The 26,327-nt window shown below is 48.6% G+C and overlaps 1 protein-coding gene across 1 annotated transcript in view; it reads right to left on the reverse strand.

Moving 5' to 3' along the window:
- Positions 1 to 6,287: 6,287 nt before the first annotated feature.
- The window catches only part of cimip2b (ciliary microtubule inner protein 2B), a 64,059-nt gene continuing 44,019 nt past the window's right edge, over positions 6,288 to 26,327 (reverse strand). Inside the window, exons 4-6 of the mRNA XM_072497204.1 lie at positions 26,087 to 26,225; positions 13,528 to 13,740; positions 6,288 to 6,845 (exon numbers count right to left, since the gene is read on the reverse strand). Coding sequence (XP_072353305.1) covers positions 6,757 to 6,845; positions 13,528 to 13,740; positions 26,087 to 26,225 — 441 coding nt within the window. The 3' untranslated portion in view covers positions 6,288 to 6,756. The remainder of the gene's footprint in view (positions 6,846 to 13,527; positions 13,741 to 26,086; positions 26,226 to 26,327) is intronic.

A 26,327-nucleotide genomic window follows, 5' to 3' on the forward strand; every position in this document is an offset into this window, starting at 1 on the left:
ATCCTCTAAAGGACCAATATTTACCTTAGCCACTCTTTTTTGTTTTATGTATTTGTAGAAACTTTTACTATCTGTTTTTATACTCTGAGCAAGTTTACTCTCATAATCTATCTTACTCTTCTTTATAGCTTTTTTTAGTAGCTTTCTGTTGCCCCCTAAAGATTTCCCAGTCCTCTAGGTATGTTTTTTCCTTCAATTTGATACTCTCCCTTATTTCCTTAGATATCCACGGTCGATTTTCCCTCTTTTTACCGTCCTTCCTTTTTGTTGACATCGGGTTTAGATTGGACATTCAGGTTTTGGGGGAGGAGGGTCTGGAGAACTTTGGGAACCTGTTTGTGGAGGGTAGGTTTGCCGGTTTTGACGAGCTGTTGGACAAATTCCAACTCCCGAGGACTAATTTATTCAGGCATTTCCAGGTTTGCAATTTCTTGCCTAAGGCGTTTTCTTAATTTCCCTTAGCATCTTCACCCTCACTCTTGATTAGGATCTTAGTTCTGGCCAATGCGGGTGAAGAGTGGATTTTGGACATTTATGGCCAAATCCTGTCGGCGGAGCTGGCTCCATTGGATGAGGTGAAGAGGAGGTGGGAGGTTAAACTAGGTCTGGTTTTGGATGGTTGGTTGAGGGGGGGGGGGGGGGGGGGGGGCGGAGGGGCTGCGGAGTGAATCTCTTCACAGGGGTACTTGCATAGTGTGACATTATTTTATTATCATGAAAACTTTCTTCAATAAGATGATTTTTAAACAAAGACATGATCGTCAGAGACTGAGCCATGCCTTGGACTCCACCACTCAAGGCTCGAACGTGGTGCTCCAGGTTTTCCATTGCGGTCACCAACCTAGCAGCATTGACCTGGGTGCCACACAATGGCAGCAATATCTCCTGCGCCTGGAGACTTTGGGACTCCCTCAATTGGTCTTGCAGTTGCAGGAATGTTGCTGACATCCCCTCCTGAATCTCACGGCTCTGGCTTATCATCTGAGCGGCTCAGGGAGAACCTTGTCCACAGACTCACTATCTGGCTGGGGCCTAGCTGAGTCCTGAGATCCAGCAGACCTCTGACTGTTGTCTATCTCGGATGTTCCTGACTCCTCCTGATGTGCATTAGTATCTGTGTAGTGATCACCAGATAGTGACGCAGAAGCCTGTCTACTAATCCTGTCCACCAAGGTGTGTGTCTCTGTAATGGTGAGAGGTGCGGGCGGCAGCTGTGACGCATTGTCGATGTTCTCCTCAAAGCTCTCCTCCGAGGTGGTTTCTTGGATGGCAGGAGGGCCAGCGACTCCGATTGGCCCGGCCTCATCAGATGATGCTCCTGCAATACAATGGACATGGGTTCAGTGAATGGGAAAGATATGTGTTTGGGTCATCAACAACTCACTTGAGATATGTCACCTGGATGAAAGAGCAGTGGATCCTCACTTCTCTGGTGCTGGCAGACCTCACTATCGGTCACTGCTCACTCCTTGGGCACCCCTGTGATCTCCAGCACACTTTCCTCGTAGGAGGTGAGGACTTGCAACTCTTCTCCCTTCTTATGGGCTATTTTCTCCAGTGGGACAAAGAGAGGACATTGTGAACCAAATGCTTTATGAATCAGGAGGCATATAGCAGGTGGCATTTGTGGGAACTACACGTAGACATTAAGGGGTTGTGTGGATGAGTGCCGGGTGTTCGGAGGAACAAGCTTGGAGTGTGGATTTTGGGAGGGTGCGAGGTATCAGCAGTGGATTGGAGAGGTTGGTTGGGGGGCCGTTTGGGAATTGAATTGGTAGACGGGACAGATGCCAGGAAAGGGGAGGTGGTAATTTACCCTTGCAGCTCATAGGCAGTAATTCATCTTCTTCCTACATTAGACGGGGTCCTCCTGGCCATGCTGCCTGCACTCACTGATGTTGCCACTACCTCCCAGACAGCACTTGTCACCCTCGGGAGAACAGCATGCCCAGCCTCTCCTCTACGACGTCCAGAAGTCTGGCCAATCGGCATCCACAAAGCGAGGAGCAGGTCTCGGGTGCTGCCTTTCCTCCTGATTTGACTGGGAGTCAGTGCTGAGGGAACGTTTTAAATTACACGGCCCGTTGTTGTTAGCGGCGAGCAGCTGAACCCTGAGTCGGGCGAATCAGATGCCTGACTCAGGCTCGCCGAGTTTCACATGGGGGCTCGTGTGGGTGAAGAGCGATCCTGGATCGCGCTCATAGACTGGGCGCAAATCACCCTGCGAATCCCACCCCAAATGTCACCTAGCAAGCATGTTTAGCCGCATGTTCCCTGGCACTCGCACTGCTTAGAAACACACAGCTACTCAACACGACTCGCTTTGAATCTGGGGCCTGACACAGCCCCATTTTCTGCATTGTAGTGAGATCAGATGCAATTTAAAAATGGTGTTCCAATCTCCAAGACCCCCAAAACAATCCCCGACTTTCCCCCTGCCCGTAAGCAAATTGGGAGGGTCCCGGCACCCCCCCCACCCCCCCCCCCCCCCCCCCCCGAATCGTGCCAGTAATGTCTCCTAAGTTGAAGATGACACAAAGCTGGGTGGGAGGGTGAGCTGTGAGGAGGGTGCAGAAATGCTTCAGTGTGATTTGGTCAAGTGCGTGAGTGGCCAAATGCAGTATAATGTGGATAAATGTGAGATTATCCACTTTGGTAGCAAAAACAGGATGGCAGATTATTATGTGAATGGTTATAGATTGAGAGAGGGGAATGTGAAACAAGACCTGGGTGTCCTTGTACACCAGTCACTGAAGGTAAGCATGCAGGTACATCAGGTGGTAAAGAAGGCAACTGGTATGTTGATCTTCATTGTGAGAGGATTCGAGTACAGGAGCAGGGATGTCTTGCTGCTGTTGTACAGGGCCTTGGTGGGACCACACCTGGTATATTGTGTCAGTTTTGGTCTCCTTATCTGAGGAAGGATGTTCTTGCTATGGAGGGAATGCAGTGAAGGTTTAACAGGCTGATTCCTAGGATGGCGGAACTGACAAATGAGGAGAGATTGAATTAGTCCAGATGATAATCGCTGGTGTTTAGAAGAATGAGCGGGATCTGATAGAAACCTATAAAATACTAACCGGACTAGAGAGCGTATATGCCAGAAGGATGTTTCGATGGCAGGGGAATCCAGAACCATGGGTAACAGTCTGAGTATACGGGGTAGACCATTTAGGACAGAGATGAAGAGAAATGTCTTCACCCAGAGTGGTGAGCCTGTGAAATTCTCAACTACAGAAAGCAGTTGAAGCCAAAACTATGTTTTCAAAAAGCGTTAGATATAGCACTTGGGACTAAAGAGATCAAAGCATATGGGGGGGGGGGGGGGGGGGGGGGGGGGGGTAAAGCAGGAAAAAGTAACTGAGCTGGATGATCAGCCATGACCACAACGAATGGTGGAGTAGACTTGAAGGGCTGAATGGCTTACCCCTGCTCCTGGGTTCTATGTTTCTATGGTTATGTACATATATCTCCAGGCTGTTAAAAGAGAGAGTGCAGAGGAGATTTACGAGAATGTTGCCAGGACTGGAAAATTGTAGCTATGAAGAAAGAATAGATATTCTGGGATTGTTCTCCATGGAACGGAGGAGGCTGAGGGGAAATTTGATTGAGGTATTCAAGGTTGTGAGGGGCCTGGATAGAGCAGATTGGAAGGACCTATTTACCTTAGCTGAGAGGGCAGTGACTAGGGGGCATCGATTTAAAGTGATGCATAGAAAGATTAGAGGAGTGAAAAGAAAAATATTTTTTCACTCAGACGGTGGTAGGGATCTGGAACTCACTGTAAAGGGTAGTAGAGGCAGAAACCCTCAACCCATTTAAATAATGCCTGGATATGCAGCTGGCATATTGTAACCTCCAAGGCTGCGGAGCAAGTGCAGAAAAATTGGATTAGGCTGGGGGCTCGTTTTTCAGCCGGCGCACACACGATGGGCAGAGTGGCCTCCTTCTGTGCTGTAAATGCTTCTACCTTTTCTAAGTAACTGAAAAGGAAGAACGTGCAGAGATGTGGGGGGAGTTCAGAGGAGTAGCAGTAAGTGAATTGCTCCTGAGAAGAGCCAGCACAGAGACAATGGGCCAAATGACCTTCTTCTGTGCTGTGATGATTCTACGATTCTGAACTCCTCAGGGAAAATGGTGGTATAATGTTACTAAACCAGTAATCCAGAGGCCTAGGGTAATGTCCAGGGAACATGGCTTTAAATCCCACTATGGCAGCTGGTGGGATTTAAAATCAATTAATAAAGTTTGGAGTTGAAAGCTAGTCTCAGTGATGGTGACCATGGAACTATCGGCCATCTGGTTCACTAATGTCCAGGAAATCTGCCATCCTGACCTGGTCTGGCCTCCATGTGACTCCAGGTCCAAGCAATGTGGTTGACTCTTAAATGCCCTCTGAAATGGCCTAGCAAGCCACTCAGTTCATGGGCAATTAGGGATAGGCAATAAATACTAGTCTTGCCAGCAATGCTCATATTCCATAAAAGAAAAACATATCTAATCCTAGTGACTCATTACCTTTAACCAGCCTCTCTAACTCATCGCCCTTATCAACTTCAAACCCATTGAGTGCCTCAACTGCCTCCTATTTCACTGTGACTTGGGCAACATCTTCCTTGGTAAAGACAGATGTAGTGTGTCCATTTGCTACCACAGCCATGCCTGCTACCTCCTTTTTGGTCCATATTCGGTCTCACTTCTCCTATTACAACCTTTTTAGTATGTATATGCCGATAGAGGACTTTGGGATTCCGTTTTATGTTAACTGTCAATCTCTTCTCATACTCTGTTTACTTCTCTTACTTGTATTTTCAATTCCCCTATGAACCTTCTATATTGTGCCTACTTCTTAATTATTTTAACCACCTGACATCTGTCATATGCACCCTTTTTCTGCTTCATTTTACTCTCTCTCCTTTGTCATCCAGGAAGCTCTGCAGTTGTTTGTTCTCCCATGCCCCTCGTGGGAATGTACCTTGACTGGACCCAGATACAGTGTTGCCCGCCAATCTTTGATTCCAATTTACCTAGGTCAGATCTGGTCTCACTCCATTGAGGGTTTCCCACCTCCAATTAACTATTCATATCCTGGACTGCTCCTTGTCCTTTTCCATAGCCAACTTAAACCTTACGGTAAAAATGATCACTGTCCCCTAAATACCCCACCACTGATAATTGATCCACTTGTCCCATTGAAACCAATGGTCCTTGAACTGAACCTTGAGGAATACCACTGTCATCCTCTGCTCTGAAAAACAACCAATTTGCCTAATTTGCTGTTTTCCATCCTTAAGCCAATTTTTTTATCCAAGCTGACAAGCGCCACCTTATTTCATAAGCCTCAGTTTTGTTGATCAATTTTTACTTGTTAGGCATTTATATCAAAGGTTATGGATCAAAGATGATGCACATGGAGTTGAGGTACAGGGAAACCAGAATCTATTTGAATGGTGGGACAGGACTACTCCGAGACAAAAATGATCAATTCCAGTTGCGGAAAAGAAGCCAGTTCCTGATTTGATTTTTCTGTCAGCAGCAACTAACAGTCCCGGTACAGTCTGTGGTGGTGAGATTATTAACTTGGCAGCAGCCTGCTGTTATGTAATTACTGCCCCCATTCCCAATGATTGCAGTCAAAAGTTGCTGAAGCAAGATGCAGGCAGGGAAGGGATAGGCTGGCAATGGTGCCGAGTTGTTACCTGATTTTCCTGGCTGATGCCAGTATTTCTTTGCTTTCGTCCCTTTTTGTCTATGCTCCTCCCCCTCACTCCTTTCCCCCCCCCATCTTCCCTACTTTACTGAACATGCTGACTTCTGTGGTACAGCTCCAAAAGTGCCAGCCGCCATGTGGTATCTTGATCAGCTATTCTTCATGTCTGAATCATGGCAGTGAACGCTGGTGGGTCTTTCAGCTATGGAAGGCATTATAACTGATGTTATCAAGCATATATTTCAGGAAGAATTTGGGTAGTGATCAGTTGAGGGATACTGGCTAATTTCTTTCCCTCTGTAGCCTGAGAGAATGCTTACTCTATTGTGGAAGAGCATAATGAGAGGCTGCCAATATAATAGTCACCAAGCTTGTCAAGCATTTGAGGGAGAAGGAAATAGATGGTTACGATGGTAGATTTAGACAAGAACAAGTGGGAAGAGGCTTAAGTGGACCATAAACACTAGCATGGACTGGTTGGGCTGAATGGCCTAATTCTGTGCCACATAACCGATGTAATGTAATTCCAGGAAAGCTAAAGTTGCTTTTATTCCTCATTGAAGTGAAAACTCTCCAGAACACCTTAATGGTTGAGATTTATTTGTTTAATCATCAATGTCCTTCAGCAATTTAAACTGGGATGAGCACATGGAATGCCATAGCAAACGAGGCTATGGACCAAAGTGCTGGAAAGTGGGATTAGACTAGGTTCTAGATGGCCGGTGCAGATTCGATGGGCCGAAGGGCCTCATTTTGTGCTGTAAAACTCCATGACTAACACAAATTACATCGTGAAACAATCCACACTAAGGCATGCTCAAAGCATAAGGAATGTACTTTTAAAATTATTTTGTCTCTTGTAAATGTTTTAAAGCAATTTTGAAATTACTTTCACCATCATATTTGCATCAGAAATAATAACTGTACAATATTTCAATACGAGTTAAATGATTGTGATTGGTAAACATGATATTGCTCTCTAAATATTGATTATCTTTTGGACAATTTTGATTTTCGATCTGATGGAAATCTGTTCGTTCAGATTTTCAATCCATAGCTTGTTTCTTGATGGTGCTCATTCCTAGTGCATCATGTGTAAGGTGCCCAAAAGTGTGGCCAAACTGATACTTGTGTCCTGGAAGTCAAATCAGAAGAGGACAAGAATTTACATAACAAAGATTAATAGATTTAATGAGTGTAAAGAAATGCATTAAACAGTTCAACCAAAATTGCAATGATAAAATGCTACAATTGCTTCAAACCTTCAACTTTGTCTCAATAGGCAACACAAATATATACTTTTACTTCTATAAAGTTCTGCAATACTCTATTCAGCATTTATACAGATGGGGGCAGTTTTAGAAAATTAAAACGTTGCGGATATTGGAAGTCTGAAATCAAAACAGGAAATGCTGGAAATACCCAGCAGGTCTGGCAGCCTGTGGAGAGAGAAACAGAATTAATGGGCGGGATTCTCTATCCAGCGACACTGGAATCGCGAAGCACGATCAGGCGGAGAATCGCCTGTCAGCTGAAAATCGAGGCTGGTGTGGGGCGCCGAACAAAATGCCATGCTCTGGTACCTCGGCAGCGGCGTGAATGCGTTCTACGCCGCACGCCGGTATGGGCATGCAAATTGTATGGCATATCATTAACGGGCCTGACCCAGCATTCTCCGGGCCTCTGCGATGCTCCGCTTCCGCCAGGAGGAATTCCCGATGGCGAGGTTCACTTGTGGTATTTAAAATTGGGGACAGGCGCCATGGCTGGGGGAGGACATAGTGTGCTGACAGTTGTGCCGCTGGCAGGGGGGGCATCTGCCAGGGCCGAGGGAAGTAGCGGGGAGCGGCTAGGAGGTGGGCCGTGGGGACCAGGAAAGGACTACCATTGCCGAAACCTACAAGGCGGCCATGCAGCTGCGCACGCCGCTGACTGCTCACTAAGCACCACGGGTCGTATGGGTGCCTCCCCAGGCCACTCCTCCCCCTTAGGTACCCTCTGGCCCCAGCCGACCCATCAATGGGATGGACGTGCCCCAGTGCCAACTTCTTGGCTGGGATGAGGATGTGTGGGGCGTGGAGTGCTTAAATGCAGGTCCTGTTTGTCAGGCTCTACAGTGCTGATCCCGATCCCATTCTATCACACGCCGGCGTTTGTTGGAATTGCACTAGTTCCAAGTGGTGCCGGTGCTAGCACATTACCGTGTCCTGAATTGCTCCGGGACCGGCACCACTTTTGGGGCCGTAGAATAATCGCGATCCAGTCCCGGCGTCAGCACCCTCAAACGGAGAATTCTGCCGATTTGTTTCTGGTTATGACCCTTCCCAGCATTCTCTGTTCGAAGTTGGCTATTGAGTCAGCCCAGACAACTGCTTAGTGGTCCTGTGAGTACAAGAATGACAAAAATGCTCACAAGTTCTGCCGTAAGTCTGATATGCCATCAATGAACACACGGCGAGTGGCGAACGTAACTGAGGCATTAATAAACTAAACGGAGAGCCTCCTGGCCTCGGATCCCGAACTGAGGCAGCGGCAGAGACTAGCCACCTTTATACCGAGATCCTGCCAGCGGGAGACTGGGAGGCCTCTAGATCGTAGGGCCAGAAGGACGGCCTTCCAGACCGTCGCGTTCTCCCTCTCCACCTGTCCGTTGCCCCGGGGGTTGTAGCTGGTTGTCCTGCTGGAGGCGATATCCTTGCTGAGCAGGAACTGACGCAACTCGTCGCTCATGAAGGAAGAACCCCGATCACTATGGATGTAGGTGGGGAACCCGAACAAGGTGAAAAGACTGTGCAGGGCCTTGATGATGGTGGCAGAGGTCATGACAGGGCATGAGATGGCAAAGGGGAATCTTGAGTATTCGTCAACAATGTTGCGGAAGTACACATTACGGTCCGTGGAGAAGAGCCCTTTGAAATCGTGCTGAGGCGCTCAAAGGGGCAAGAGGCCTTTACCAGGTGCGCTCTGTCTGGCCGATAGAAATGTGGTTTGCACTCCGCGCAGACCTGGCAGTCCCTGGTCACGGTCCTGACCTCCTCGATGGAGTAAAGCAGGTTGCGAGCCTTGATAAAGTGAAAAAAGCAGGTGACCCCTGGGTGACAGAGGTCACTGTGGAGAGTCCGGAGTCGGCCTACTTGTGCGCTGGCACATGTACCGCGGGATAGGGCATCTGGGGGCTCATTGAGCTTCCCTGGGCGATACAAGATATCGTAGTTGTAGGTGGAGAGCTCGATCCTCCACCTCAGAATCTTGTCCTTCTTGATCTTGCCCCACTGCGTGTTATTAAACATGAAGGCAACCGACCATTGGTCAGTGAGGAGAGTGAATCGCCTGCCGGCCAGGTAATGCCTCCAATGTCGCACAGCTTCTACGATGGCTTGGGCTTCCTTTTGACGGAGGAGTGTCGAATGTCGGAGGCATGGAGGGTACGGGAGAAGAAAGCCACGGGCCTGCTGCCTGGTTGAGGGTAGTGGCCAGAGCAAAGTCCGACGCATCGCTCTCCACCTGGAACGGAAAGGACTCGTCCACAGCGTGCATCGCGGCTTTGGCAATATCTGCCTTGATGCGGTTGAAGGCCAGTCGAGCCTCAGCCGTCAGGGGAAAAAAGGTGGATTTAATATGTGGACGGGCCTTGTCCGCATAATTGCGGACCCACTGGGCATAATAAGAGAAGAACCCCAGGCATCTCTTCAGGGCCATGGGGCAGTGGGGGAGGGGGAGTTCCAGGAGGGGGCGCATGCGGTCGGGGTCGGGCCCTAGGACTCCGTGTTCCATGACATAGCCAAGGATGGCTAGGTGGGTTGTGCGGAAAACGCATTTTTCCTTATTATAGGTGAGGTTCAGGAGTTTAGCGGTGTGGAGGAAGTGCCGGAGGTTCTCATCATGGTCCTGCTGGTCATGGCCGCAAATGGTGACATTATCTAAGTACGGGAAAGTGGCCCACACCCTGTACTGGTCAACCATTCGGTCCATTTCTCGTTGGAAGACCGAGACCCCATTGGTGTCGCCGAAGGGAACCCTGAGGAAGTTGTAGAGCCGGCCATCTGCCTCGAAGGCAGTATATTGGCGGTGCTCCGGGCGGATAGGGAGCTGGTGGTACGCAGACTTCAAGTCAATTATAGAGAAGACTCGATACTGCGCAATCTGATTGACCATGTCAGATATGCGGGGGAGGGGGTACGCATCGAGCTGCGTGTACCGGTTGATGGTCTGACTGGAGTCGATGACCATCTGGTGCTTCTCCCCAGTCTTGACGACCACCATTTGGGCTCTCCAGGGGCTGGTACTAACCTCAATGATCCCCTCTCGTAGGAGTCGCTGGACCTCCGACCTGATAAAGGCCCTGTCCCGGGCACTGTATCGTCTGCTCCTAATAGCAACGGGCTTAGTAGCGAGGTTAGCGAAGAGCGAGGGTGGGGCGAGGGTCGAGAGGCTACAGATGGTGAGGGGGCCAGGGGTCCACCGAACTTTAAAGTAAGGCTTTGGAGGTGGCACTGGAAGTCGAGCCCCAGTAATAGGGCAGCGCAGAGATGGGGAAGGACGTAGAGTTTAAAGTTAGTGTACTCTACGCCTTGTACAGTAAGGGTCGCGACACAGTACCCCCGGATCGTTACAGAATGTGATCCGGAAGCCAGGGAGATTTTCTGGGTCGCAGTAAAATTGGGAGGGAGCAGCGCCTTACCATTTCTGGGAGTATGAAGCTGTCTGTGCTCCCGGAGTCGAAAAGGCAGGCTGTCTCGTGCCCGTTGATCCGGACGGTCATCGTAGATTTTGTGAGGTGATGAGGCCGAGACTGGTCGAGCGTGATGGAGGCAAGCTTCGGAAGGTAATGGGTAGGCTGGTCGGAGGTAGCGGCGGCCAGTGTACGACCGGGTGAGCAGGGCTCCCGGGAGGCTGCGGAGTGGTCCCAAGATGGCGGCCCCCATGGGTCACGCGTAGTGGGTGGCATCGGGGATGGCGTCAAAGATGGCAGCCCCCCATGGGTCGCACATGGCGGGTGAAATCAAAGAGTGCGGCAAAGATGGCGGCACCCACGGGTCGCACATGGCGGGTGGCATGGCAGCTGGGGGTGGCCCTGACAGGCAGCAGGCAGTGCTTCTGGGCCTAGTAGCTTTAGGGAGAGATTGGACCTGGCAGGCTTTCACAAAGTGGCCCTTCCTCCCACACCCGTTGCAAGTCGCGTCCCGTGCAGGGCAGCGTTGTCTGGGATGATTACCCTGGCCGCAAAAGTAGCACTACGGGCTTCCGGCGTTGGCGGGCTGCTGCGCGGCACAGGCTTGCGCCGCAGTCGAGTCAGGTGATGGCGGCGCCCACGAGGGTGCCGCGTGGTCGGAGGTGTAGGCCTCCATGTTCTGGACGGCCACCTCCAGCGAGTTTGAGAGCTGCACTGTCTCTGGGAGGCCGAGTGTACCCCCTTCTAGCAATCGCTGGCTGATTCAGTTTGATTTCATGCCTGCGACATAAGCGTCCCTGCCCAACAGCTCCGCGTGTTGGGTAGCAGATACCGCCTGGCAGTCACAGTTTCGGCTGTGTACCCTCAAGACACGCAGGAATTCTGCTAGTGATTCCCCAGGGCGTTGTCGTCTCGTGGCAAGAAGGTGCCTAGCATACACTTTGTTTACAGACTTTACATAGTGTCCCTTCAGCAGCATTATCACCTCCGTATACGAGGGGACGTCCCTGATGAGAAGAAAGTCTTGCGGGCTCACCCGTGTGTGGAGGATCTGCTTCTTCTGGAGGTCGGTGACGTCTTTGGTGAAGGATCCGAGGTACACTTCGAAGCAGCTTAGCCAGTGCTCAAATGTTTCCGTGGCATCAGCTGCCTGTGGGTCCAGCTCCAGGCGATCAGGCTTGAGTGATGAATTCACCTTAGATGTTTAGTTTATTAAATTGATGTGCCATCAATGAGCACACGACGAGTGGTGAACGTAACTGAGGCTCCTGGCCTCGGATCCCGAACTGAGGCAGCGGCGGAGCCTAGCCACATTTATACTGAGCCCGAGAGGAGGCGGAGCCAGCAGGCAGTAGTTTACCACATTACATATAATACAGTGGCAGTTTACCACAATACACATAATATATACTACAGTGGTTCCGACCCATCAGGGACAAGCCCAGGCATGTAACAGTACAACAGTACAGAAGTTTACCACAAAGTCAAAGTGGGCAAAAGATTGCAAAAATCATGTCAAAACTGGGGACAGTCATGGTGGCAACTCTGGAGTTGGAGATTGGAGGGAGAAGACCAAAAGGAGCTGTAATTTGGGTTTATATCTGATCTTAGCAACAGAGTGGCTTCATTATACTTTATTGGTAAATACCTTTGTCTGAGAGGACAAAGGAGATTTCAGTACTCGCGTCACCAAGTGGACTTTATCAATTTAAGGTAATGCTGTTGGAAATGAAGACGGCACGCACAACATTTCAAAGACTAAAGAATAAAGTTATTTAGGGACTGAGTCACTGTGTGGTGTACATTGACGATTTAATGGTATTTAGTCGAAGTTGTGAAGAACATAGGCAACATCTAAAAGAACTGTTTGAACGCTTAAAAGAAGCTGATCTAGTCATGAATTTGGAAAAAAGTGAATTTGCTAAAGCTGAAGTTTCATATTTAGGACATAGTTGAGCATGGTCTGATGGTTCTATCAGATGCAAAAATACAGGCGGCATGGTGGTTAGCACTGCTGCCTCACAGCACCAGGTACCCAGGTTTGCTTCCGGCCTTGGGCGACTGTGTGGAGTTTGCACATTCTCACCATGAGTCTGGCTGGAGGGATTGGCTGGAGCTATCAGACAGGATTTCCCTCTTGCGTGCCTCTGGTTTGCAGGCAGGGTTAGGCCTTTGAGTGTGCTTGTCCCTTAGCAGCAAGAATTTCTTTCACCTACCATCCTTGGCACTGACAAAAATCTTCTTGTGATCCTGCAAACAATATTCAAATTAGACTGGCCCTGGGAAATCTGGTAAGTGGAGATGATTCCAAATTTTAATTTCCTAAATCTATGTTGTCTTTATTTGTTTAACTTGAACTATCTAATAATGTACAACCCAGTGTGGTGGTGGTGAGGTGAGTGGGATATACATAAGCCAGCTGCATGCTGAGGCATCACACACACTGATGACCACCAGAACTTAATTGGAACAGGTGTTGGCCATTTAACCCCTCATGTTTGTTCCACCATTCAATGTCATCATGGCTTATATCTCCATGGACCCACCTTTGCCCCAGAAATCTATCAATCAATCAACCTCAGTTTTCAAATTATCAATCGATCGGGCTGTGGTTAGCACTGCTGCCTCCCAATCCCGGGTCACTGTCCTTGTGGAGGTTGTATATTCTCCACATGACTGTGTGGGTCTCACCCCCACAACCCAAAAAGATTTGCAAGATAGGTGAATTGGCCACGCTAATTTGCCCCTCAATTGGAAAAAACGAATTGGGTACTCTAATTTTAAAAAAAATTAACAATCAATTGCCATTTATAAAAGGGAGTACTAAACTTCTACCACCCTTTGTGTAGGAAGGTTTCCAAACTTTACTCCTAAAAGGTCTGACTATATCCCCATGCATTAGACTCCGTAACTATGGGAAATGATTTATTTCTATTGCCTTATCTGCTCTCTTTAATATCTAAAAAATTTTGGTCAAATCACTCCTTAGCTTTCTAAATTCTTGCCCATACAAACCTAACTTGCAATCTCGCCTCGTAATTCAACACTTTAAGTTGAGGTATCATTCTGGTAAATGTACTCCGCTCTCTCTGAAAGGCCAATATAGCCCAAAACTGATCACAGTCATCCAAGCCTGGTCTCTTACCTGGTATATGGCCTGTATACTGAGGCATCATTCCCATTTCTGAGGGATAAATGTGCCTAATCCGGGGCAGGGTTTCACCCTCTGACACTGAGTTCCCAGTCAGACATTTTGACTTATTACCCATCTGATTGAATTCGATCAAGGCACAGTTAGTAATGGTAGGATAGCTGCTTCCAAGCAAAAATTGCACACGGGGAACATGCCCTTTATATCCTGTAAAGCACACAATGTACAGTTTAAACACAGTAGTTAAGTGAGCAATTAATAAATTGTCTGTCCTTAAAATAGTCTGTGCAGTATTTTGGAAGACCAACTACCATATGGCTCATTGTTTGAGTGAAGTAGTGCATAGTCTTACTGGAGCATTCTGAAATACGGTGTTTATATTCAGAATTTTTGAAGCTCATTCATTTTATGTATATGCGTAATTTAAATAAAATTATATATTTTGAGGAAAATTTTAAAGACGTCTAGGAGCATAGCAATCGAGGGCCAAGGTAAGTGGGAATCTGTCAAACTCTCTGGCACATGAAACTTGATCATAGATTATCATAGAATTTACAGTGCAGAAGGAGGCCATTCGGCCCATCGAGTCTGCACCGGCTCTTGGAAAGAGCACCCTACCCAAGGTCAACACCTCCACCCTATCCCCATAACCCAGTAACCCCACCCAACACTAAGGGCAATTTTGGACACTAAGGGCAATTTATCATGGCCAATCCACCTAACCTGCACATCTTTGGACTGTGGGAGGAAACCGGAGCACCCGGAGGAAACCCACGTACACACGGGGAGGATGTGCAGACTCCGCACAGACAGTGACCCAAGCCGGAATCGAACCTGAGACCCTGGAGCTGTGAAGCAATTGTGCTATCCACAATGCTACCGTGCTGCCCGATAACTCCCAGGCTTCAGCTACAAGATCAGAGTCAGTCTTTGGCCCAAATTTATCAATACAACTGATGCAGCTGGTGGGCAGGTGTGGGAATTTGGGTGGCAGGAGGTAAATGTTTGTGTGTCATTTGTTTGGCGTTGCAATTTAAAATGACAAGAAGCAAAGCAGAGACCTGAGGCGAATTCCCCTGTTCCATTACACTGCCCCCTTCTTCATTTCTGTTGGGTGGAGGGAGGGGTTAAAATCCCCCCCTTTATTTCTGTATGCGTTTCCTGCACTCATGTTGTTAAATCTTTATCCCATTCCTGTGTCAAATTTTCACCATTATACTCTAATACCGTCCACACTTACAATGTTTTTTTCTATGTAAACCTGTCACAATAATCAACTGCAAAACCTTGGCCACAGAGGGGCCGTGGACCGATCTTGAACAGTTTCTTCCAGTTTGGCCACATTGATCTCTGTACAGGTACATTTTTAATTATTTTATCAGATTATTTAGATCGTTTTTGGAGTTCATTTTGAAATGTTTTGTATTTTTTTCTCCATTTATGGATCCATTTTCCACCTCTTTCGCTGCCAAAATTACAGTAAAAGAGTTGGAGATACTCTGGAAAAATGCATCATTATTACCTTACTGACTCTCAGACACCTGACTCTTAACGGAAAAGCGTGCTGATGGATTATTGCTAGTGTCCCTCCAGTAAAGCTGCCCGAGGGACAGCAGAACCCTATTTCTTAGGTTGTTAGTCTTTTCCTTCATCCACCCTCGCTCGTCAATTCCTTGTCCATCCCCATCTATTGACCATTAACCTCTTCTCCCTCACATCCACACCTCACCCTCTCTCTAACCTCCTGCTCACACCCTACCTTTACTGTGGCCTATTCATCCATTCACTCGATTCTGTCCCCGGCCCTCTCATCTCTCTGGTTCTTACCCACTCTCTGCTTTTCTGCCTTTGTTTTGTTGATGATTAGCTCATCGCTTATACGTGTGAGACAGACGGAGCGACAAGGAGGATGAAAGCAAAAAATGACAGACAGTCAGATTGTTTCCTCTCTCATGGTAATTGGATTGGATTTGTTTATTGTCACGTGTACCGAGGTACAGTGAAAAGTATTTTTCTGCGAGCAGCTCAACAGATCATTAAGTACATGAGAAGAGTAAAAAGTGAATCTGTTTGTGAGAGCTCGCAGAGAGTCGCCTCGCTCCGGCGCCATCTTGGTAAAGGTAATTGGATTTTATAGAAAGAAAGTTGAACATTGAAATCAAAAAGTGGGTAATGACAGTGAGGTAAATTTTACTCTCAGCTATATCAAATCATCTGCCATTATATATCTAAAATTAAAAGCCTAAAGATGACCACAAAACCATAGTCGATTGTCGTAAAAACCGCTGGTTCAATATTGTCCTTTTAGGGAAGGTAATCTGTCATCCTTTCCCAGTCAGGCCTTCATGTGATTACAGATCCACACCAATGTGGTTGACTCTAAGCTGCCCTCTGAAGTAGCCCAGCAAGCCATTTAATTCAAGGACAGATAAGGATGAACAATAAATGCTGAGATGGGGCCATCAATGCTAAGAAAGAATGACATTGCAAATAATGTCAGCACAGGGGGCAGCACGGTAGCATAGTGGTTAGCACAGTTTCTTCACAGCTCCAGGGTCCCAGGTTCGATTCCCGGCTGGGTCACTGTCTGTGCGGAGTCTGCATGTTCTCCCCGTGTCTGCGTGGGTTTCCTCCAGGTGCTCCGGTTTCCTCCCACAGTCCAAAGATGTGCGGGTTAGGTGCATTGGCCCATGCTGGATTGCTCTTAGTGTCCAAAAAATGTTAAGTAGGGGTTACTTAACATAGCCTATCCCTGTTCCTCAACTCACTAGTCAGAGCCACGTGCTAGCGAGGTGAGGAACAGGGAGAGAGTGCAGTTAAACACGTGGCTACAGGGATGGTGTAGGAGGGAGGGTTTCAGTTACTTGGATAATTGGAGCACATTCTGGGGAAGGTGGGATCTGTACAAAAGGACGGGTTACACCCAATATCCTGGGAGGGAAATTTGCTACAGCTCTTCGGGGGGTGGGGTTTAAACTAACTTGGCAGGGGGGTGGGAAACTGATTTATAGTCCAGGAGATAGCGTTGCTGGAGTTCAGGAAGTTGAGGGTAGTGCAGTTCTGAGGAAGGTACCAAGGTCTCAAGGGTGGACTTGGAGGCATGAAGGTGGTTTGAAGTGTGTCTACCTCAATGCGAGGAGCATCAGGAATAAGGTTGGTGAGCTTGAAGCATGGATTGGTACCTGGGACTATGGTGTTGTGGCCATTACGGAGATGTGGATAGAACAGGGGCAGGAATGGTTGTTGGAGGTTCCGGGGTTTAGATGTTTCTGTAAGGGAAGGTGGTAAAAGAGGTGGAGGCATAGCATTGTTAATCAAGGATAGTATAATGGCTGCAGAAAGGCAGTTTGAGGAGGATCTGTCTACTGAGGTATGGTTGACTGAAGTTAGAAATAGGAAAGGAGCGGTCACTTTGTTAGGAGTTTTCTATAGGCCCCCAAACAGTAACAGAGATGTGGAGGAAAAGATTGCAATGCAGATTTTGGATAGGTGCGGTAGTTACAGGGTAGTTGGCATGGGTGACTTTAACTTTCCAAATATTGATTGGAACCACTATAATTCGAATAGTTTGGATGGGGCTGTTTTTATCCAGTGTGTGCAGGAGAGTTTCCTCACACAATATGTGGATAGACCGACAAGAGGTGGGGCCACATTAGGTAATGAACCGGGCCAAGTGTTAGATTTGGTTGTGGGAGAGCACTTTGGAGATAGTGACCACAATTCGGTGACTTTCACTATAGCAATGGAGAGGGATAGGGCCATACGGCAGGGCAAGGTTTATAACTGGGGGAAGGGTCATTACGATGCGATTAGGCAAGAATTGGGGAGCATAAGATGGAAACAGGAACTGTCAGGGATAGGCACAATTGAGATGTGGAGCTTATTCAAGGAGCAAATACTGCGAGTCCTTGATATGTATGTCCCTGTCAAGCAGGGAGGAAATGGTTGAATGAGGGAACCATGGTTTACAAAAGAGGTTGAATGTCTTGTCAAGAGGAAGAAGGAGGCTTATGCAAGGATGAGAAAACAAGCTTCAGTTAGGGCACTTGAGGGATACAAGATAGCTAGGAAGGAGCTCAAGAAAGGGCTTAGGAGAGCTAGGAGGGGCATGAGAAGTCCTTGGCGGGTAGGATCATGGAAAACCCCAAGGCTTTTTGCACTTATGTGAGGAATTAAAGAATGACCAAGGTGAAGTTAGGGCCGGTCAAGGACAGTAGTGGGAACGTGTGCATGGAGCCTGAAGATATAGGAGAGGCCCTAAACTTTTCTTCAGTGTTCCCAAAGGAGAGGGGCCATGTTGTTGAGGAGGATAGTGCGATACAGGCTGGTAGGCTGGAGGCGGTAGATATTCGGAAGGAAGATGTGTTAGAAATTTTGAGAAGCCTCGGATAGATAAGTCCCCTGGGCCTGGTGGGATATATCCTAGGATTCTTTGGGAGGCGAGGGGTGAGATTGCAGAGCCTTTGGCTTTGATCTTTATGTCCTCATTGTCTACAGGAATAGTGCCAGAAGACTGGAGAGAGGCGAATGTTGTCCTCTTGTGTCATAACCTGCCTACTTACCATTGGCTGGGGACTAATGACAATCCCACAATCCTGTGGGAGTATGAGCTTCCCCAATGAGGGGGGCGGAGAAACCATTAGTAAACTCCTAGTATAAATAAAGATGGCCAGTTTAGGAACCAGCAGGAAGGGGTGTGCAGCAAGGGAAGTTGCTGCTGCTGTTATATATATATGTTATTGTAAATAAATGTTATTACTTTGTATCCTTAAAACTCGTGCTGGATTCTTCATGGCCCTCACAAAACCTTGTTAAAGAAAGGGAATAGTTATAACCCTGGGAATTATAGGCCGGTTAGTCTCACTTCGGTCATAGGTAAATTATTGGAAAGGGTCCTGAGGGATAGGATTTATGATCATTTGGAAAGATACAGCTTAATCCAGGATAGTCAGCACGGATTTGTGAGGGGTAAGTCTTGCTTCACAAGTTTGATTGTATTCTTTGAGGAGGTAACTAAGTACATAGATGAAGATAGAGCAGTTGATGTCGTACACATGGATTTTAGTAAGTCGTTTGATAAGGTGCCCCATGGTCGGCTCATGCAGAAAGTAAGGAGGCATGGCATAGAGGGAAATTTGGCCAATTGGATCAGTAACTGGCTATCACAAAGAAGACAGAGGGTGGTGGTCGATGGTAAATTTTCATCCTGGAGCCCAGTCAACAGTGGTGTACCACAGCGATCAGTGCTAAGTCCTCTGCTATTTGTGATTTTTATCAATGACTTGGATGATGAAGTTGAACGTTGGGTTAGTAAATTTGCTGATGACACCAAGATTGGTGGAGTAGTGGATAATGTGGAGGGCTGTTGTAGGCTGCAAAGAGACATTGATAGGATGCAGAGCTGGGCTGAAAAGTGGCAGATGGAGATTAACCCTGATAAGTGTGAGGTGATTCATTTTGGTGGGACAAATTTGAATGCAGATTACAGGGTTAACTACAGGTTCTGAAGAATGTGGAGGACCAGAGAGATCTCAGAGTTCATGTCCATAAATCTCTGAAAGTTGCTACCCAAGTGGATAGAGCCGTGAAGAAAGCCTATAGTGTGTTAGCATTTATTAATGGGGATTGAGTTTAAGAGCCGTGAGGTTATGCTGCAACTTGGTTACAGCAAGACCTTGGTTAGACCACATTTGGAGTATTGTGTGCAGTTCTGGTCACCTCATTATAGGAAGGATGTGGAAGCATTGGAAAGGGTGCAAAGGAGATTTACCAGGATGCTGCCTGGATTGGAGGGTAAGTCTTATGAGGAAAGGTTGAGGGAGCTAGGGCTTTTCTCATTGGAGTGAAGGAGGATGAGAGGTGACGTAATTGAGGAGTATAAGATGATGAGAGGAATAGATAGAGTGGATGTTCAGCGACTTTTTCCTCGGGCGGATGTAGCTGTTACAAAGGGGCATAACTATAAGGTTCATGGTGCAAGATATAGGAGGGATGTCAGAGATATGTTCTTTACTCAGAGAGTGGTTGGGGCCTGGATTGCACTCCCAACTATGGTAGTGGAGTCGGACACTTTAGGAGCTTTCAAGCGGTTATTGGATAGGCATATGGAGTGCACTAGAATGATTGGGAGTAGGTTGATTTGATCTTAGTTTCAGACTAGTTTGGCATAACATTGTGGGCCGAATGGCCTGTACTGTGCTGTACAGTTCTATGTTCTACTGGGTTACGGGGATGGGGTAGATACGTGGGCTTCAGTAGGGCACTCTTTGTAAGGGCCGGTGCAGACTCGATGGGCCGAATGGCCTCCTTCTGCACTGTAAACTTTATGATTCTATGATAATTTTTCAAAATTCTAAAACATGTTAAGACCCTCCCCTTCCCTCCTGCTCTCCCAGTCACCAGCAGTGCCTGACTGCTCCCCGGATGAAGTGTCCCTTATTTTATTTCATAAGAGCTGGTCACCCTGGAGATGGGAAATGAGGGAAAGAGGGTAACAAGTTGAAGGTAGTGAAACATAGAAAATAGGAGCAGGAGAAGGCCATTCGGCCCTTCGAACCTGCTCTGCCATTCATTGTGGTGCTGGATGATCATCCAACTCAATAGCCTGATCCCACCTTCGCCCAATATCCTTTGGTCCCCTTTGCCCCAAGAGTTATATTTAATTATTGAAAACATGCAATGTTTTGGCCTCAACTGCTTTGTGTGGTAGCAATTTCCACAGGCTCATCACTCTGGGTGAAGGACATGTCTCTCACCAGCCATCCCTGAGGAATGAGTGGTAGTGTGGAGGAATGGGTGGAAGGTTAAAGCTGAGAGGTGAATCAAGGTGATGGAGGATACAAGGTAGAGCAGGTACAGAGATGAGGGAAAATAAATGGAGTGGGTGGCAGGGGTATGGGTAGGTTCCATGTTGATGGAAGGAAGCATGAGGGATTTGGTGAGGGGATGTATAAGGAACCACTCGCTCACTGAGTGCGACATTTTACCTGCGACCCTGCACTCCAAATCGACTCCAAAGTGGCTCCTTTCCCTGCCATATCATGCCTGGAGTAGCAAATAGTGAGTTAAAGAGGGAAAGCAGCAGAAGAGAAAAGAGAGACATAAGCAGAAAAGAGAGAAACATAAACAACAGAAGAATCTAAGAATTGCAACAGTTCCCAGGCTGGTTCAGTCGAATCTCCAAGAGGAGGGTGCATGGAAAAAGTAATGCTATACTGAGGCATCTTGTACTGTCTCTAACACAGTCCTGTTTTAGACCAGCTTACTTAAGTTAGCCCATGGGCCCTACTTCCAAGGACAGTAGAGTCCAGTACCACGTTAGGTGGTGCATCTATCCAATAGGTGATCAGGACAGTCTTGAAAGATTCAATGCCACTTCAATCCTCAGCACCACACTAATGTTGCACTGATCAATATAACACAAATGCTTACTTTTACTTACTTTCACGATTGTGCAAGTCTGAACCTTTCATACTTGTCATGATATTCAAACACACACATCATGATGGACACACTAACAGGCAAATCAGAGTACACAACACCACAACCAATCACAGACAAGAACACCAACCACATAAAAAGCACGAGCACAACACCTGGAGGTCAGTAGGTCTGGGGAGAAGGGAACAAGAACAAGCTGTTGAAACACCACAAGCAGGGAGCCCCCCACGTGCAGAGTGCAAAGACCAAACTGTAAATAGTGAGTTTAAATAAAGAAGCGTTGTACCATATGCAACTGTGTTGGCTCATCTGTGTGTCAGAACACCCAACACCACATGGTACAGGAGTGGATCGATACCTGCCTACTAACCTGCCATTCTGGACATGGACCACACCGACGGACCGCAGCCGATGCAAGTCACGGGGAACCTAGGCACCAACTGGAAGCTCTACAGGCAGCGATTTGACCTGTACATCCGTGCCACCGAAAAACAGAATGTCTCGGATGATTCGAAGATTGCAATGCTCCTCTTCTACGCAGGCCCGTACCCAACCGATGTCTTTAGCTCACTGGTGTTCGAGGAAGGTGAAAACCAGGCCAAATATGACACGGTCATCCTCAAACTGGACCAGCACTTTCAAGCTGAAGTAAACGAAAGTTTCGAAAGATACATCTTTCAGCAACGCCTGCAAGGTAAGGAGGAACTTTTTCAACCCTTTTTGACGCACCTCCGGATTCTAGCGCAGTCCTGCGGTTACGGCACCACTACAGAGTCCATGATCAGGGACCAGATTGTTTTTGGCGTTGCCTCTAGTGGCCTACGCCAACAGCTTCTTAAAATGAAAAGCCTCACCTTAGCGTCTGCTGTGGAAGCCTGTGTCCTCCATGAAAATGCTACCTGCCGTTTTGCCCGATTTCAGGCGTCCGAGTTGGCACGGAGGGGGTCCCCAGCCGTCGAATCGGCAAGCCAGGCCGCCCACGACGTCGAACGCATCCAGGCCGTCGATTTCTTCCCGCCCCACGGCCCGGACGACAGCGGCCGCTTCCCGCGCTTTTCGCGGTCTCCCGCGCAGGTGCGCGCCAAAAATAACGGCCACAACGAGGGACGCACTGCGCAGGCGCGCCCACCGCAAGATCGCACTGCGCATGCGCAGTGGCGCAACGAACGCCGTGACGTCATCACGTGCAGCAATTGTGGACGTCTACACTTAAAAGGGCAATGTCCTGCAAAAAACCGACAGTGCAACAGATGTGCCATGATGGGCCACTACGCAGCCCGCTGTCGTGCGGCTCAACCCATGGATCCGGCGCATCCTCGACAACCTCGCACACGAGTCAGGACCGTCCAGCCCACGCATCAAGACTTCCAGTTAAGTGATGCAGATGACCAGGATGCCTTCCGAGTTGCCGTCATTGATGTCAACAAGGTCAATGCCATCAATCCAGCCGATGAGTGGTGTGCCACCCTGACGGTCAACCGATCGCGCGTCGCCTTCCGTCTGGACACCGGCGCATCCGCCAACCTGATTGCTTACTCTGCAGTCCAGGCCATGAAGGTCAAACCACCCATCACACCATCCCGGCTTAAGATGGTTGACTATAACGGGAACGTTATCCCGTCCATAGGATCTTGCCAGCTACAGGTGACTCACAAGGGGTACACGGCCACACTCCCCTTCGAAGTTGTGGGCTCATCAAAGGACTCGTTACTGGGCGCACAAGCGTGTAAGGTCCTTCACCTGGTACAGCGCATTATGTCTCTCTCTCCAGATGAGATATCCGACTTCCCGGATGCTGAGTTCCACGCGAATCTCCATTCCCTCCTCGCTCACAACCAGGAGGTTTTTGAAGGCATGGGGACATTGCCACACACGTACAAGATTCGACTCAGACCGGACGCCATCCCTGTCGTTCACGCACCTCGCAGGGTTCCTGCGCCTCTCAAAAACCGCCTCAAGGCACAACTGCAGATTCTTCAGGACCAAGGGGTCCTATCCAAGGTCACGGAGCCCACGCCATGGGTCAGCTCCATGGTCTGTGTAAAGAAGCCCTCTGGCGAGCTCCGTATATGTATAGATCCAAAAGATCTGAACAACAACATCATGCGGGAACACTATCCCATCCCGAAACGAGAAGACCTCACCAGCGAGATGGCGCGAGCCAACATATTCACTAAATTGGATGCGTCCAAAGGATTCTGGCAGATCCAACTGGACCCGGCCAGCCGAAGACTATGCACATTCAACACCCCTTTTGGCAGATTCTGCTACAACCGGATGCCATTCGGCATCATTTCGGCATCTGAAGTATTCCACCGCATTATGGAGCAGATGATGGAAGGCATCGAAGGGGTACGTGTATATGTGGACGATATCATCATTTGGTCCACCACTCCGCAGGAACACATGCATCGTCTTCGACGTGTCTTTACCCGCATACGGCAAAATGGCCTGCGTCTCAACCGTGCGAAGTGTGCTTTCGGCCAGACGGAGCTGAAATTCCTCGGGGACCACATCTCAAGGTCCGGGGTCCGTCCCGATGCAGACAAGGTTAGCGCCATCACAGCCATGCCACGACCGGCTGACAAGAAGGCTGTCTTAAGATTCCTGGGCATGGTCAACTTCCTTGGGAAGTTCATTCCCAACCTGGCTTCTCATACAACAAACATGCGCCATCTCGTAAAAAAATCGACGGAATTCAACTGGAACCAATCGCATCAGCGGGAATGGGAGGAGCTCAAGCACAAACTGGTCACGGCACCAGTGCTGGCCTTCTTTGACACGGCTCGCACTACAAAGATCTCAACAGACGCCAGCCAATCTGGTATTGGAGCGGTACTCCTGCAAAAAGACAGCACGTCATCATGGGCCCCGGTTGCGTATGCCTCACGAGCCATGACCCCTACCGAACAGCGCTACGCGCAAATCGAAAAGGAATGCCTGGGCTTGTTAACTGGACTGGACAAGTTCCACGACTATGTGTATGGCCTGCCACGATTCACGGTCGAAACTGACCACCGCCCCCTGGTCAACATCATTAACAAAGACCTGAACGACATGACTCCTCGCCTCCAGCGCATCTTACTCAAACTCAGGAGGTACGATTTTGAACTGATCTACACTCCGGGGAAGGAACTCATCGTGGCGGACACTCTTTCCCGAGCAGTGAGCACACCACCAGATGCAGAGGGGTTCGTGCGTCAAATTGAGGCACACGTGACTCTGACAGCAGCAAATATGCCAGCTGATGATCCTAGTCTGGCCCACATACGCGCAGAGACGGCGACTGACCCTCTGCTGCAGCGAGTGATGCGCCACATGACGGAAGGGTGGCTCAAAGGGCAGTGCCCCCAGTTTTATAATGTGCGAGATGATCTCACCAATATAGACGGGGTCCTTATGAAATCGCATAGGATCGTTATTCCACACAGTGTGCGCCAGATGATTCTTCGTCAACTACACGAAGGCCACTTGGGCGTCGACAAATGCAGACGAAGGGCCAGGGAGGCGGTATATTGGCCGGGTATTAATGAAGACATAGCCAACATGGTGCTCAACTGCACAACCTGTCAGAGGTTTCAGCCGGCGCAACCTCCGGAAACACTTCTACCACACGAGATGGTGACGTCCCCCTGGGCGAAGGTGGGTGTGGACCTATTTCACGCGCTCGGCAGAGATCACATTGTTATTATCGACTACTTCTCAAACTACCCAGAAGTCATGCCTCTCCATGATCTGACGTCGTCCGCAGTCATTGGGGCCTGCAAGGAAACGTTTGCTCGCCATGGCATTCCAAGGACTGTCATGTCAGACAATGGACCTTGTTTTGCCAGCCGTGAATGGTCGTCCTTTGCCGCAGCATATGGTTTCACTCATGTGACATCCAGCCCTCTGCATCCACAATCGAACGGGAAGGCTGAAAAGGGTGTCCACATCGCAAAGCGGCTCCTGTGCAAGGCGGCTGATGCCGGATCGGACTTTAACCTTGCCTTGCTGGCCTATCGATCGGCCCCGTTATCCACGGGCCTCTCGCCAGCGCAGCTACTAATGGGTCGCTCCCTCAGGACGACGGTACCTTCCGTCCTGGCACCGACAACAGACAATGAGGCGGTTCTTCGGAACATGCAACTGCAGCGTGATCGCCAGAAAGGTCGGTACGACACACGAGCGACGGACCTGCCCCCCCTGTCCTCCGGAGACAAAGTACGCGTCCATCAACCGTATGGTGGCTGGTCAGCACCGGCCGAAGTCCTCCGACAAGTGGCTCCCCGCTCGTTCCTGGTTCGCATGCCGGATGGTTCCGTGCGTCGCCGCAATCGGCGCGCCCTTCGCCGACTTCCACGCTCACAGCCACACAACACGCCAGATCCTCAACAGGCTTCCGAGGATGACTTTGTGGAGCTGCCGCACATCACGCCCTTTCCATCGCCACCCATGGCCATGCCTGCACAGCAGCCGGTGGTTCTTGATCCACCCTTGAGGCGGTCAACCCGAATTCGTCGCAAACCCATTAGAATGGACTTATAATACAGTTCATATGTTTAATAAGTTGGACAATTTTACATGATAACCTGTTGTTGTTTATCGTTCCAGATGTCGTCTGACTGGACAACTGTTCAAATTTTTTTTCTTCTTCTCTCGTTCGCATTTCTGTTATGTTATGGTACAACTGGATTCATGTGACGCACTCGACATCGCCCCATGTACATAGTTCCGTCATAGACACATGCTGCACACGACACACACACACTCTTAGATGCACTCACGTCACGATCATATTTATTACCACGTAGGCACATATCTTTGTAAAAAGGGGGGATGTCATGATATTCAAACACACACATCATGATGGACACACTAACAGGCAAATCAGAGTACACAACACCACAACCAATCACAGACAAGAACACCAACCACATAAAAAGCACGAGCACGACACCTGGAGGTCAGTAGGTCTGGGGAGAAGGGAACAAGAACAAGCTGTTGAAACACCACAAGCAGGGAGCCCCCCAAGTGCAGAGTGCAAAGACCAAACTGTAAATAGTGAGTTTAAATAAAGAAGCGTTGTACCATATGCAACTGTGTTGGCTCATCTGTGTGTTAAAATACTCACCTGAAATAAAATGTTTATTCGGGTCTTCATTTTGCATGAAGTATGGAGAGGTCAGTACTTTGTACGGATGCAACGAGCGATAAGGAACAGGATTGGCAGTAATTACCTTAAGAGGTGTCTTATAATTGACTGTTAAAAGCTGAGAAGAGAGAAGTAAATATTAGTTCCAAGTGCAAACCCCATTAAAAGAACACCGGGAGAACTGGGTGTTACTGCAAACAAACCATCAGCCTCCAGCCTA

This window comes from Scyliorhinus torazame, chromosome 3 (assembly GCF_047496885.1).
Source record: "Scyliorhinus torazame isolate Kashiwa2021f chromosome 3, sScyTor2.1, whole genome shotgun sequence".
Lineage (NCBI taxonomy): Eukaryota > Metazoa > Chordata > Chondrichthyes > Carcharhiniformes > Scyliorhinidae > Scyliorhinus > Scyliorhinus torazame.